This window comes from Pithys albifrons, chromosome 12, assembly GCF_047495875.1.
Source record: "Pithys albifrons albifrons isolate INPA30051 chromosome 12, PitAlb_v1, whole genome shotgun sequence".
Taxonomy (NCBI): domain Eukaryota; kingdom Metazoa; phylum Chordata; class Aves; order Passeriformes; family Thamnophilidae; genus Pithys; species Pithys albifrons.
Window position 1 is genome coordinate 6,785,323 of NC_092469.1, and position 14,734 is coordinate 6,800,056.

The following is a 14,734-nucleotide window of genomic DNA, read 5'->3' on the forward strand; positions in this document are numbered from 1 at the left end:
GGGAGGATGAATTAAAAAATTAAAATTAAATAATAAATTAAATGACTGCTTAGTTCTGTTATTTTTGCTATGAGATTTGACAACATTGCTATTTAGGAAAAGGAAAATATCTTTCTCAAATATTGAAAACCACTTTAAATGCTGTCTGCAAATCTGCCCATAAAACTTCCCCGCACAACTTTGAGAATGTTTGGAAAGACTCTTTACAGTACAGAGCAATAAAATAAAAATGTTGCCTTAATAAATATCAGGTGATGAATAATTTTGCCCTGAGGAAAAAAATGGTTAATGCTGAATCTTAATGTTCCTCATCTAAATGCTTTTTTCTTCCTGCTAAAAACAAGTTTAGAATTAAAGCATATCACTTTACACATATTGCATGCATATTAGTGAGACACAGCTGCTTATGCCCTACTCTTAAGAGCCATATGATTAAGTTATGGGATATCAGATAATCCAAAGTCCCTTTCTATTGGCCACCTTTCACAGACAAAGGCTTTTTAGTTTTAAGTCCATTTAATGACAGAATGTCCAATTCTATAAATGTGTGAGTAATTCCAGTGGAACACCTGTGGCTCTCTCTGCTAGAATATAGGAGAGATATAAAATGTCATTACAGTAACATTCAGTGTCTGACTTTAGCAAAAAATATTCGCAATCAAGGCTGCCACTCCATCCCTGATGTATTCCATCATGCTCAGGTTTCCATGGTCTCAGAGAAGTAAGTGTGAGCTTACATACCATATGTGGTACCAGCCTTCCTCACAGTGGGGTGAGCTAAGGACAGAGCAGCAGTTTTCTGGTTGAAGTCATGGGTCCTGTGGACTCTTTTCCACAATGGTTTGTGGGGACAGAGGCATGTGATTCTCAGCATTATTTGCAAGGGAAAAGTAAAAGTTTTCACACTACTACTCCTATAAACCAAAACACAGCCCCCCCCCCAATTCTGTACTCATCCTTATTTTCATAGGGGTTTTTTTTCTTCTTATCATTTAACTATTTTTTCCCCTCCAAATATTTAAACATTATTTGAGCAGGTTTTGTACATCTACAAGTTTCCTAATGACAGGGAAGAATGACAAACAGATTTTGGTGCATCTGGTGCAGCATCCAGAAAACGCAAGTTTCTATTGATGTTGTTTTTGCAGTTATGACAGTGGAAATGTTATGACCCAAATCTAACCATGGAGAGTAACATTAAAATTAATGGACTTCTTCATAGTAGCCATTCTTCAAACAGAAGAAGCATTCAAGGAGTTAGAGTTGGATTTACAACTAAAACATAAAGCTCAATATCGATGTTCAATTTCAGCAGGGTTAATTTTGAGAGCATGCTTAAAGTGTCAGTGAATCGCAGGCTCACTGCTGCTCTCGAGGAAGGCAATGGCAAAACTCCCAGCTGACTTCAATGAGAGGAGGAGCAGACCCTGAATGGAATAAAGGAGCAGAGGAAACAACTCCATACAGAAATGGCAAGTATTCAAAGATGAGTTCATATCAGCAGAAAATACACATGCAGCATGACAAAAATACATGGAAGGGTCAGAGAAGCAATCTCTGTCTTGGGAAATCCAAAATAGCAGAGCAGAAAAATCTCAGACTGAAGAGGAAGGATGGTCTGAGGATAGCACACTGGCCTCAGCCTCTGAACATCCAGCAGGGTTTCCCGGTTTATCACAGACTGGGATGCACAGGGAGAGGATTGGCATGAGGCCACCCTACACTGCATACAAACCAACCGACAAGGACACCAAGCAGGAGATCTGCAACCAAGGCAGCTGCAAACATCAATGCACAGAGCAGCTACCAAGAATGAGAAACATGAATAAACTGAAAGAGGCTGAGGCTGTAAAAATGCACTTCTTCATGTAGCTAAAGTCCAAAACATGCCACAGAAGATGGGATGCCAGCTAGAAACTGGCAGGAAGAGGCAGAACCAAGGGGATACTAGCAAATATCTCTGGAACATCTTTGGAATCAGGGGAGGTACCTGTGGATGGGAGGACACCTATATATAACAGCAGCTCTAGGGAAGAGCAAGGAAATTAAACACCAGTCAGACTGATTTCAGCAATGGGAAAGATATTGGAAACACTAATCAGGGAAAAAATAGGGAAAGTTATGATTTAATTAAAGATATTCAGCGTGGATTCACAAAAGGGAGATCGTATGTAACAAAACTAATAGAATATTTGGAAAAAAAAATATCTTCCCCATTCCTCCCCCCAAAAAATCTCAAATAGGAATTGAAGGAAGCCATGAACATGATTTATGTGGGCTCTCTGAAAGGTAATGCCGTATGATTCCCTAACAGGCTACAATACTGTAAGTTCTGGAGAGAGGGTGAGCTAAATAATGCATAACAAACCGGACAGCCTGTGAGGGCACAGTGCTCTGCATGTTAACAGCATGAGAGCGAGTGTAGGAGAGGTTAGCTGGCCTGTCCCAAAAATCACTAGACAAGCTGGTTTTATTTCACTTCCATTTCAAAAGCATTCAAAAACTGGATGAAATTTATTCAAAGTAGGAAATGGAGGAGAAGTCACAGACAACATGAATGAAGGGCAATTATAAATAAAAAATCCAGCCTGCCTTTTAGTGAGCAAGGAATATGATGGGATATGATTCAATACAGAAAAAATGTCAAGTGACATTGTGGCAAGAACAAAAGGCAGGCGTCACTCGCCACTCTCCTTAGCAGAGACAGAAGGGGCAGAAGCATGTGAATAATTAGAAATTAAACTCTCAAAATCTTAAGCCTAGTATGTTCTTGAGAACCTAATGCATAAAAAGGCAAAGATAATTCTGGAATTTTCAAACTGAGGCACTAACTAAACTGTTCAAAATCATTCCTGCAGCATGTAATGGGGTAACAAGGAAATATTTTCAGGACTATACCTTAACTTTGGTTATGTTTATCTTTAGGAAAACATTATCATCATTAGAGCATCCAAAAATCCAAGTGACAAAGTTATCCTAATAAGTCAAAATCCAAACCAGCTCAATATTCCTTAGAAGCCCAGGTAGGGAACACACAACTGCTGAAGCAGCCTCAAGTTACTGCCCTATCTAACAACAAGGGAGCACAAGCCAAAGCTAAGGAAAAGCAGTCACTAATGGAATTTAAGTGGAATTTTTTTTACACAGAGATGACAGACAACGTCACACACAACACAGGGCAGCATTAGCAACCTGTGGAAAAATATTACACCATGACTCATTCAGAAGAAAAGCCAAACAGTGCAATTATGTTCCTGACTTTTCATCCTTCTGTACTTTAAACTATGAGAGCTGCTACTCAAGTGCAATATTAAAAAATAATGCCTCTTAATTTGTATCATGGACCAGGAAAGCAATGTAAATTGGCTCAAATCTGCAAATTTTCATGCATGTAACATGCAAACGCAGGTAACTGAGAGGTGACAAGAGGGTACACACAGTGACCCCACAGAGTCAGGCTGATGAGAAACCCGCCTGACCAGCAGCCTCTGCAGATTTGCCATCACACCCAACTCGCTTCATATACTTCGGGGGGGGGGGGGGTGGTATATTATTTCCCAAGCAAAATATATACAAAACAAGGGGCCTGAAGGGAATACTCTTGATGGTCTTGTTTCCCCCCTTATGAACCCAGCATGAAGATACTAGAAGTGGGAGGCCAGAAATTCTATTGCTCCACCTATCACAGAAAAAAATGCGGTTTACATGTAACAATACAGCCATGGTGCAAGTGACAGACTGATATCTATAGTTGTCTGTAACTGACAAGAGATCCTTTATTGCCTATACCATAATGAATTTTTATTCTTTAATGTTTTCAGGGTTACACCTTCAGGGAGTAGCCTTAAAACCAGTGATTTGTAGTAGAAGCCCTAAGAGACATCCAACGACAATGTCACCCTCTGCAAGCACGGCATGATAAATACTGGAAATACATAGATTGCAAGACTGAGAGATGGATCAATAGCAAGGAAAGGGAGGGTGAAGGAGGAAGACAGAGGTAAGTTTGCCTCACTCAAGCGGCAGGATAAGGGGTCTGTGTTAAGGTGATGTGTTCCTGGCTGTCGTCCCCCATCCACCCTTCCCTTCCTTGCTTCATATTCCTAACTAGAAACACACATTATTTCTTTCCCATTCTACACATAAAAATCACCACCATGCCACTTCATGCTGGGGCATGAGGTAGATTCAGAGGCTCTTGCATTGAGGAGAGGGAACGTGGGGATCCCACTGTCTGCCAGCTCACTCCTTTACTGGTTGCAAAAAACACCAGGAGGTTTGGGTAATGCATGATAAGAGTATATTTTGTTCAGAGCAAAGCAGACATCTCCTCTGTCCACACTCCCACCACCCATCCAGAAAAAGGTTGTTATGAAATTACAGCTACAGGCACTCATATAAGTAGCACTAAACTTTAATTCACAACTGAGCTAAGCACAGCATCCCTTAATTACAACCAGACCCATGAATGTGAGGTGTCTAGAATGAAAACAAAGGGTTAAAATACCTGTCTGGATTTTTTTCTTGAAAATCAGTCATTGAGAATCATCTGTCAGTAAGACAAAATTAATTACTACATGTAAAATTGAAAAAAGGCAACATAAATTTAAATATTACATAATATTACAAAATTGTTCATAAAATCCTATTGTTAATGATGCACATTCACCTTTCTAATATTCAAACTAGCCAAGATTATTGTACCCAATTTGCAATAATCAAAAAGGAGAGGAAAAGAAAGAACTTTTTTTAATTATTGTATCTGACTTTAGAAGCTTTGGAAAAAGCCTCAAATTACAGTAACTTGCAAAATTCAGTCATAATTTTGAATATTGTTAGAGGGCTGGTGCTGAAGAAATTGCTGAAGTCTAAATGTTAGACATTTATGCTTAACAAACCTAGTAAATAGAAGCCTTAACCACTTCATTCACTCAAATCAGGACAATTATTGCACTTTCCTCTTGCAACTATTTGATTAATTTATTCAGAGTTAGTCTTACTTAGGCATTAAATCAATTACTGGTAATATATTAAATATGTTTTTTAGTTTAACATGCAAATATAGTTCTGTACTGAAGTTTTAAGGCCTTTTTTGGAGATATTTGTACATGTTTACATTAAAAAGACTTTAAAAATTTGGCAGCAAATGGATGCATAAGTTTCTTAGAAAGGAGGCACAAACCTCCCACATATCCCAGGCCAGTGAGCCACTTCCCTAGAGCAGCACCCAGATGCTGCAGGAATCAAAGGTAAGAAAGAGGAGAAACCCCTCCCACCTCCAAAAGATATTAAAAAATATATATATATCCTAGCCAGCATACTATGTGGAGTGCTGCCTCCAGCTGGGATAATAATTAAATTAATAATAATCAAAAGGAAAAAAAAAAGGGCAGCATCTTGCTGTAACAGAGATGTGACATTTCCATCTCCTCCAGACTTGCTCCATTTCACCATTTTTGACACATAGCCCTGCATCCCCCTCCTTAAGAGCAGCAGTTTGGTTACAAGGGATAAGACATGAGCCTGACCGCAACACCAGCCTTGCACTCGTGTTCTGACAAACAACAATACACTCTGTCCCATTAGCTGTACTGGGAGAGGAATCAGACTCCCTTTCCTTTGTTCCCACAATGATGATGAGTCTGGGACATTCAAGGCTGACTGCCTCATATCAGCTCTCAGCATCAGTCCTTGAGATATGTCTGAATACCAAAAGGTACCAGGATTTTGAGGAGTAAGCTCAGCAGAAGCTGGCTACATTCACCCTTGTGAGGCACTGCTGGGTGCCTCATGTGAAACCCTGAGCAGCCTTTTTATTGTAGTTCCAAAGAGGAGTCCTTGGTATTGTGTAGCTACCTGCCTGAGGGATAACTCCATCAGAACCCTGGATATGCAGAGCTCCTACTGGTAGAGTAAAAGGTATGAAAACAGAAAGAAAAAAAAAAAAAGAAAAGAAACTGAAGGCCTACTGAATTTAGTAAAAAGCTTTTAAAAAAATATTAATCAAAGTGTACACAACCACCAAATACTCCCCTGCACCCAGAGGACACCCTCCAGCTGACTGAGAGTGCCACTGGTTACCACCCTGAACAAAACCAGCTATCAAAGCATGGAGCCTTAGAGCTGGAAGGGCAAGGCACAGGCACAGCATCTGCTGTGACAAACAAACAGCACAAAGATCTTCCCTGAGGGTGCAACACCTTCATATTTCCTTCCATAAAACTCTCATTAAAAAAAAATCTTGAAAAACAACTGCTAAAGCTGTGGAGTCAAAAGAAGCCCTGTGTTAACAAGGCAGAAAGTTGGGGGTGCTCACACAGCCGGGTGGTTTCAAGGAAGCTACTCATTCCCAGCTGGACCAGCACCAAGCAAATCACTAGTTCCTTCTTGGACCCAGTTTCCTCAACCAAGAAAGCTGAGACTGCAAATTGCTATTAAGAATTGGAAGGAAAAAGTGTCTTTTTGTTAAAGACATGAAGGGGAGGGGGGGAATAATAAACCAGCAGAAAATGGGGATTGGTTGCCAAACTGGAAAAATCAATTATTCTACTGAACAACAGTAGTGACAAATATAGCTGCTTCTACTCCCTCCTCCTCCTCCTCCATTGAACAAATTGTTAAAAGAACCAACAATCTGTTGAACGACAACCCCCAGTATGGTGTCATCATTTAAAAAGTGAACACAGAAAAGGTCTTGTTAAAAACGACGCACAAAGCTCCAGACGCAATTTTGGATTCGCACTCAGTGAATCCCTGTGTTCGTTTTGTTGAGTTTAAAGCAGCCATTCTGAACTGGGTGTTTGATCATATCAATGCAAATAAATGCTTGAAAAGCACCCAAAACAGCCCAGATCAGGACGATAGTGTTTGGACTCATTCCATCTAACAGCAAATTCCCACAGTCACTTAGCCCCCCACCTAAGATCATCTTCGCTTGGCCTTTTTTTTTTACACCCCATTGTCTTTGGTCCAATTATTGCACTTTTAAATGCAAAATGAGGTTTCAAAACCAGCTGATAAATGCTTCTCTTCAAGCAGGATGAATAAAAACCCAGTGGTGACACACCAGGTTGGCAGCGTTGTGGAGGAAAGTCCTGTGGGTTTCTTTGGATGAAACACTCCTGCCTTACAGGCAAACAAAGGAAAATAGTGGGAATTTTTGTTTGGTGCCATATTGGTGATTAGGGTAGTGTTGAACCAAACTGGAGGTAAGTAAGGCAAGGCTGCAGCACAGGGGGCTGAGGCTTGGCTTGCACAGGACAGGTGCTGGGAGAGGGGTACCCAGTGGGCAGACCCAGGGCTGGGGACCCACAGGCACCTGTAGCAGTGGGGACCAGCCCTTTCCATTTCTTTAAAGAAGTTTTACATCTTCACTGTTAAAGTACTGATCTGGTAAAGGTAAGGGATGCAATACTGAGAGATAACGAGTATTTCCAAGATAAACTACACAAGTGATGCGCCACGCCAGGAAAAGATCATGGTGAACACACCATTACAGCAGCCCCTGGTTTGGCCATCTCAGGCCACCACGTTTTTTAACATCTCCAGCCCATGGCAGCTGGGTTTACATGCCATGATTGCTGTTTTATTAGAGGACAAGCTTCAAAACTGTCTTTACACTTGTACTCTCGGGCACTTACTACAAGGAATGTACCCATGCCAATATACTTCAGTTGCCAAAATGATAAAATAATGCTGGACACCATTTTTGCTTTCTTTTCCTTGTCAGATGAACACATTAAAAAAACATGCTAAAAATCTAAAAAATCTTAATAGCTGTTAAGCATTCAGCAGATGGTACCATCTAGACCCAGCTAATTCGAGGCCAAGCAGTCTAAATCCCTGTTGCAGGCAAGAAATAAAATTTAATAGTGACAAATAGGGGAGTGAAAACAATGACTTGAGAGAATTGAGGGGATCATCCATTCCTTTTGATTTAAAAATAAAGGACAGTTACTATACTTAAAGGCCAAAGATTTGACCAATTTGCCAACAAGAAAAGTGAATTTCATTCTCATCTAAAAGTGCCATTTAGGGAGTCATGTCTGATTTACAAAGGAGTAAAAGGATCCAAGTCAGGCTTAATTCTACCTTTACTCCACAAGAAATATCTTTAAAACATTAAATCTTGGAAATTAAAGCTGTTTAAAAAAAAATTTACCCTAAGAATATGCCATAGCTGAACCATGCATAGAAACTGCTATTTTCTGCTAATACTTTTAAAGCTATTTTTTTAATTCTTTCTAATGAAGAGAGTTACTTTTTGTGGAGGAAAGCACAGAAAAACTGAAAAAAAGAGAATGATTCCTGAATACAAAGTGCAATGAAAGGCTGTATATACTTTTCATGTAAGCATACATTATGCCTTCCATATTGTTTAAACTTGCTTATCACTGAACTAGTGTACATGTAACTAAATTAAAAATGGCTCAATGCTAACAAAACATAGCAAATTAAGACAGAATCAGGTCAGACTTCTGTTTGAATTATCTAACGGAGTCTCTAACCTGGTGCAGTATTTGGCCATAGTCAAAAATACATTAAATACACACAAGCACACATATACATATACATATGTATGTCTATGAGTGTGAACAAACACATTAAAAAAAAAAAAAAAAAACACAAAATGCACAGGAGCCAAAATCTGTGTGCCAAGAGGAGGGGGGGGAGTGGGGTGGGAAACTGGACACATTCAGTCCAAGACTCCTTAATTTTGGATACAATCAGGCCCACAAAAATACCCACAAACAAACCCACACTGAGATGCAAGATGAAGCATTAGCATCTTTGGATACCCGATTTGACTCTGTTGTCAGTTAGGCAGACACCAGCTCAAATACTCAGAGACTGTCTGAAATTATAGACAGAAATCACAATAAAAAATGCTAAAGGCAGCAATCAGACTAAAAGGTTCATTGCAAGGAGAAGGTAGTAATACTGCACATTAATGAAAGCCTGGACCTATCACCTGCTGTAATAATTATCATGCTAATAGGGGGGGTGGCTCAGTTTGTGGGTTTGGCATTCTCATTACTACCAGAAACTGCAAATTCAAATACCGTATGTGTAACATAAGTGAAAAGATTCTCACCTTAATGCTGTGCAGAAGAAATAAATTATGCTTGGTTTTCTTTTTTTTTTCATTTTCACTTTTAAATTTCCTTTGACTGGGCAAACCTCAGGCTATAGAAATGCACGCAGGCACTGTAGCTACACAGATACCAGCATACAAATCTCTTCTGTACAGGAAACACATCAACACTAATCCATTTTCTGTACAAAATGTAAAACTTCACATGTTCTGTTCAAGCTCATTACTGACTAGTATCTTAAGCTTGTCAAGTGTTTTAAAGGAGCTTTCCAAGAGAAGTTTGTAGTTAAGCATATGGTAAGCTCGTCCAGTCCATATGACTGGTTGAGCATCGACCACTACTGTTGATACAGTTTCCCTCAATATTATGACAGTATTTGTCAATGAAAATTAAATTGCTGTCAAACTTTTCCCACTAAACTTACAGCACAACACTTGGAGAGAGCCAGCTTCATGACTCAAGCCAATAAGGCCTCTTCTACATACTCCTCTATTTTATCCATTTGTGGAAAACTCTCTGTGGATTTCTTTCTGACTTTTGCAATAACCTATAAAGGCTTTCCAATGCTTTCCGTGAAAAAATTCTGTGAAGCCATCTTTAATGTATTTACTGGTTTTTTCTTATATTCTGTGAAAGTCACACACAGCAATATCTGGGCAATCTATAAGGGCAGGTGCTTACAGACTGTAGAATGGGCAACAATGGTGTGCCAAACTTGTGGAATCACACATGGATATAATACATTCTGCTCATGTACACAAATTTCTGCTGAAGTTCATATTTTGAGGGCCAGGGAAGAATCACATAATAAGAAAACATGAAAAAAAAATAGACCCAACAGGCTTAAAAATAACAAACACAGTTTTACTATCTTTGAAACAATTCCAAGGAGTTAGTTGGTGAAATGTTGCATGTTTGAAACACCTTTTAATTTTGTTTTGAAATGCTAAAAAGCAATCCACACAAATAAAATACTTTATAAACTTCCCTAAGCAATTGCTCCAATGAAGGTTGTTTCTTAGTTTCTTAATCAACTCCAAACTTAAAAAAAAAGGCATTATAGCTTATTTGTAGGGGGTTTTTTTTAATATCACATTAAAAAAAGGTGTAATAGAAGATGCCAACAGTGAATAAGCAGTCTGGGAAGAAAAAAAATATTGACAAGTATAGCAAGAACAACATGGTATAATTGCAGCAAAGACAGTTAGACAGTTGCCATTTTTAGTTAGTCTTTTACCATCTCCCTTCTACATATAAATCTGGTCTCAGATACCAACATAGAAAAATACTTGTAAGATTGATACATATGATCATTCTGGAATTGTAGTCCTTTGCCAGCATTCTCCGTGTCTGTCCAGAGCACATTTCTCTTTAGACAATGCAGGCAGCGCCTCAGGACCATCAAATCAGTGCTATGTGATACTTGCCGAAAGGTGTACCACCAAATTTTAGAAAGTACTGGAGTGTGTGCTGGGCAGATCCCGAGGGCAGCCAAGGGCATGCCCAACATGTGCCAAGGGTGATTTTCAGAAGGCAGGAAGAGCCAAGCTGCCAGTCTCCCTGGGGTGGATGGGAGGCACACGACGTCTGCTGGAGAGGATTCCCAGTGCCTGGGCTTGCTGGTCTGCAAGATGCTCTTATAGGGAATAAGGCCTTTCTGAGCCCAGCACCAGGTGGGGCAGCTCCAAAACCAGGGACCACCTCAAAGACTTTTGTCTGTGACTCCTACTGCGTTATTAAAACAGTCCTACTCAAACAGATGGGCACTCATTCCATCCAGACACAGGAGATAGAAAATACCTTACATTTCCATGGTCTTCCACAACTAGGGGCTTAGTTTGATGTTTCTACCCTAACAGAACGAGTACATGTGAGAATTTTGATGCAGTAGAAAATCAGAAGTCAAGATGCTTTTCTCTTTTCTAATATGGGGCTGAAGAAATATAAATCAGCAGCAGTGAAGCTTTACTTCTTTAGGGATCCTTTTGTAAGGGACAGGGGATAGTGCTCAAGGTCATTGCCTTTGGTGTTTTTGCTGAAATTATTTGTCTGCTCTTAAATTCAATGGGCAATTTCAGTTGCAGCCACTTCCAAAAGCCTAAATTTGGCAGTTTGTAATACTTAGTCAGTCTGTTGGGAAGGCAGCAATGTCCCTAAAATACAGATATGGAATTAAAATATGGAGCAGAACAATGACTCTATTTGTCTCTTATATGGAGACACATACACAGAGATTACTCAGATGGAAAAAGGGATATAAGAAGAATCCCAGAAATGACAAGTGCACATTAAACATCATCATGTTTTAGACTGAGATATTTCTTTGAGAAATTATTTGCAACTTAGAACTGTACCTCTGCAGCACACACATGGTTTGGTATGATGAGCAATTGGAGCAGAGATTAGCTGGAGACTCTAGCAGGGAAAAATGGGAGAAGGCTGATACATATCTACGTTAAAGGTGATAATGTCACTCTGGCCCATCACAATTTCAGTAGGCTGATGGTGGAATTTAAGCCTCTCTCATATCGAGTACACAAAGAGGTACATCTTGGCAGTATAACAAAAGCCAATGTGGGTGGCAAGGTAGCTGCAAATTTAAGCATGAATGCTCTGGATGTGGGGGCTTGCACCTGATTACCAGATGCTTCAAGCAGATGGCCAGGGAGAGGCGAGAACAAGGCTCATGGTTGCTTTGATAGGGTTACAAAAAACACCAAAACCAGAAAACAGAAAAAAAGAAAACTCCCCTGGCTGCACAAGGTATCAGATCAAGAGGGCCACCGAGACACAGCACACTCCACACCAGACTGGAAAGGTGAGTCCCAGAATCAGGCTGGTAGTTCAATATTAGCAGCAAAGCTCATTGAAATAGGTTTCAGCTGAGGGGAGGAAAAAATATTACCACCATGTGGAATAGACAGTTGATATTTAAGCACAGGATATTCTTGAGTTTTTAATCCTTGGAGAAGTTCTTCCCATAGGAGGCATTGCACTAGTGTATCATTTAGTATGTGAGGGAGTCAATATAGGCTTTGTCTTTGGGGCTTTGAATGATCTGTAGGAATGATTCCGTAAAATAGTCAGAAGTGCCAGAGCTTGGTTAAAAAAACCAAAAAACAACCAAACTCATTACAAAGGAAAAACCATTTTGTTCACTTTCCTGGAAGACAGTGGCAGGGTTTTGAGAAACAGTATTTTACTGTCACACAACAGAGTACAAATTCAAAGATTTCACTGTACTTCACCCTGATGAGTAACCAGACACATTTCAGCTGAGCGAACCCCCTCAATAATCTGAAGAGCAATTGCTTAATGGGACATCTTATCCTGCCTCAGTACCATTTGACCTGGCACTGTCAAAACGTGGGTCTGGTTGGTGCAGGGGACAGGGCACCTCCAAAGACAGCCATAAGCCTTCCTTCCCTGACATCCCTAACAGTGCAGTGAGGGAGAGGGTTACAGCACTGGTGTAAACCACAGGTAACCGGTGACCTGAAAGCATTAAAAATCTGTGTTCATCACATTTCTCGGGAGGAGGTGGCTTCAGCTGGGCATCTTGGCTAACCTCCCACTCTGATCACCGCACCCTGCCAGCTCCACTGCTCTGTGTCCTTTTAGTTTAGCGTTTTATTCTCCATAACCCATTCCTGGTATTTCTGGGAAGCACACAGGTTGGAGAGTGTGCTCTCTGTATGTCCCACCAGCCTCCAAAATGGTTCTTTCATACCAAGGGCTACAGAAACACGTGGCAAAGACAGAAACATCTCAGTGAACACCCAAATACAGCATCCAGCTGAAACAACCCCTATGAACCCTGCAAGGCAATGGGTCCAGGTCCTCATTCAGAAACACAACATCAGATTCCTGCTGTCAGCCTCCACAAACCTGCATCTATACCAAGATAACAATTTTTTGATTGGTTCCTGCAAGTTGAAAACTACCTAACCTGCTGCAATGGAAAAACAGAGCTGTTTTTAGGAGGGATGTAGGGTGGTGGCACGATGCCTTCATGACTGCCAAGCCCAAAAGCCCAAATTTGCACCTTTCTAGTGGTGCCAAACAACGGCTAAGAGGTTTGGAGTGTCCAGGCAGGGATGTGTAGACCCACTGTAAGGAGAATCTCAGTGGGAACTGCCACCCCCTCAATCACAAAAATGCACATCCTACCCCTGACATGGGAATGCTTTATTTGGCATTCAACAGCCAAACAGGCATTTTTCTAGGGGACCAAGAGGCACAGTTCCTTCTGCCACCCCACAACTACCCTCTGGCACTCGGGAGGAGGCAGAAAGGGCGGCACAGAGAGAAGAAAGGAGAATCTCACTCGCTGCGGACTCTCCTCCTCAGTGTGTTAATCATTACAGCACATCCGCTCAGCATTACTTTTTCCTTCTGCACAAATAATTAAGAAACACCTGTGTTCTTTTCGTTCAATAACACACGTTTCAGAGAAAGCCGCTCTTTTAAGCTTAGATTATTTTCTGTGACCACGATTCAGCTGACAAAATAACAATGACTCACTTTGCCAAGGACTGAGGAAGGGGGGAGGGGGAGGCTATCAACCCCACGTTAAAAATAAAAACATCAAATAAATAGTATTGAAAATAAAAAAGAAGCTACCTTAACATTTATCTCCTTCAAAATGGCCGGTGCCCCCATGCAACTTTGAAATCTGAATAAACTCCTGGAGGTGACTCTTTGCCAACGTTCGCGCCTATGCCAGCTTTCTCACAAACGAACAGCTTGTATCTCCATGAAAACCAATGGATGGAACAAATTGTATTAAATTATGTAAAATGATACTAAAGAGCACAATCTACCAGTAAAAAAAAATATTTAAAAATTGGAAAATCTTGTTTTTATAAATTTGAGAAAATTGTAAAAGATAATTAGGAGGAGAAAATGTTACATTTTTATTGCACTTAAAGGGATGTCTCTTGGATTTAAGCAGGAAATGAGATTTATTCTCTCATAGGTCAGACACACATAATTCTTTGGTGCCGTTGACACCTGTGAGTTATTTAGCCTTCCTCATACTTTAGCATGTAGAGAAATCCCATCTCTATGAAGCCGAGCACAGCCCTGTGACAGACTCAAATTGTCCCTCCCCATCACACTGTAGGAGCTGTCAGCGCACATTATGTATCCAAATTTCCTTTTACTTCTCAGAGACACTTTCTGGAGGGGGAGGGGGATGCAAATAACAGTAATTAGTACCAAATTTCCCATATCCTCAGAAAATTATTAAGGATATTTTCAGCACCTATTGGAGACTTTTGTAATTTAAAATATACTGATATGTCCATGCAAAGAACATTCCAGTAACTTTGCCTGAAATGGGTTTTAAATTGATGATTTCTAAGCGTGAGTCAGTTAATCATGAACAAAAAGATCTGACTATTTCTGTATCCAGGGTGGTGGAGAGGGTGAGGGTATGAGAGCTTTTGGCTGGTTTTAGACTTTAAACGACACTCTACTGCCATACAACAGGAAGTCAAAATTCAGGACTTTGTTCTGACAGCATGTAGCCCACAGGGTGCCCCATGGCTCCCCAACCTCCTGCAGTGCTGTGCCTGAGGTTTGGGGTGAATTTTAGAAGACAAGCTCATCCCCTGTGATGGCAGCAGGACCTGGCC

General features: G+C 40.4%; 1 protein-coding gene across 5 annotated transcripts in view; it reads right to left on the minus strand.

The window, feature by feature from the left end:
• Nucleotides 1-14,734, minus strand: part of ZNF536 (zinc finger protein 536) — a 343,785-nt gene that overhangs the window by 56,723 nt on the left and 272,328 nt on the right. The window contains exon 9 of one of the 5 annotated variants that reach the window (XM_071567727.1): nucleotides 4,508-4,549. The exons of the other annotated variants lie outside the window; for them this stretch is intronic. Within the exon in view, the coding sequence (XP_071423828.1) occupies nucleotides 4,536-4,549 (14 nt within the window). The 3' untranslated portion in view covers nucleotides 4,508-4,535. The remainder of the gene's footprint in view (nucleotides 1-4,507; nucleotides 4,550-14,734) is intronic. 5 annotated transcript variants of the gene reach the window in all.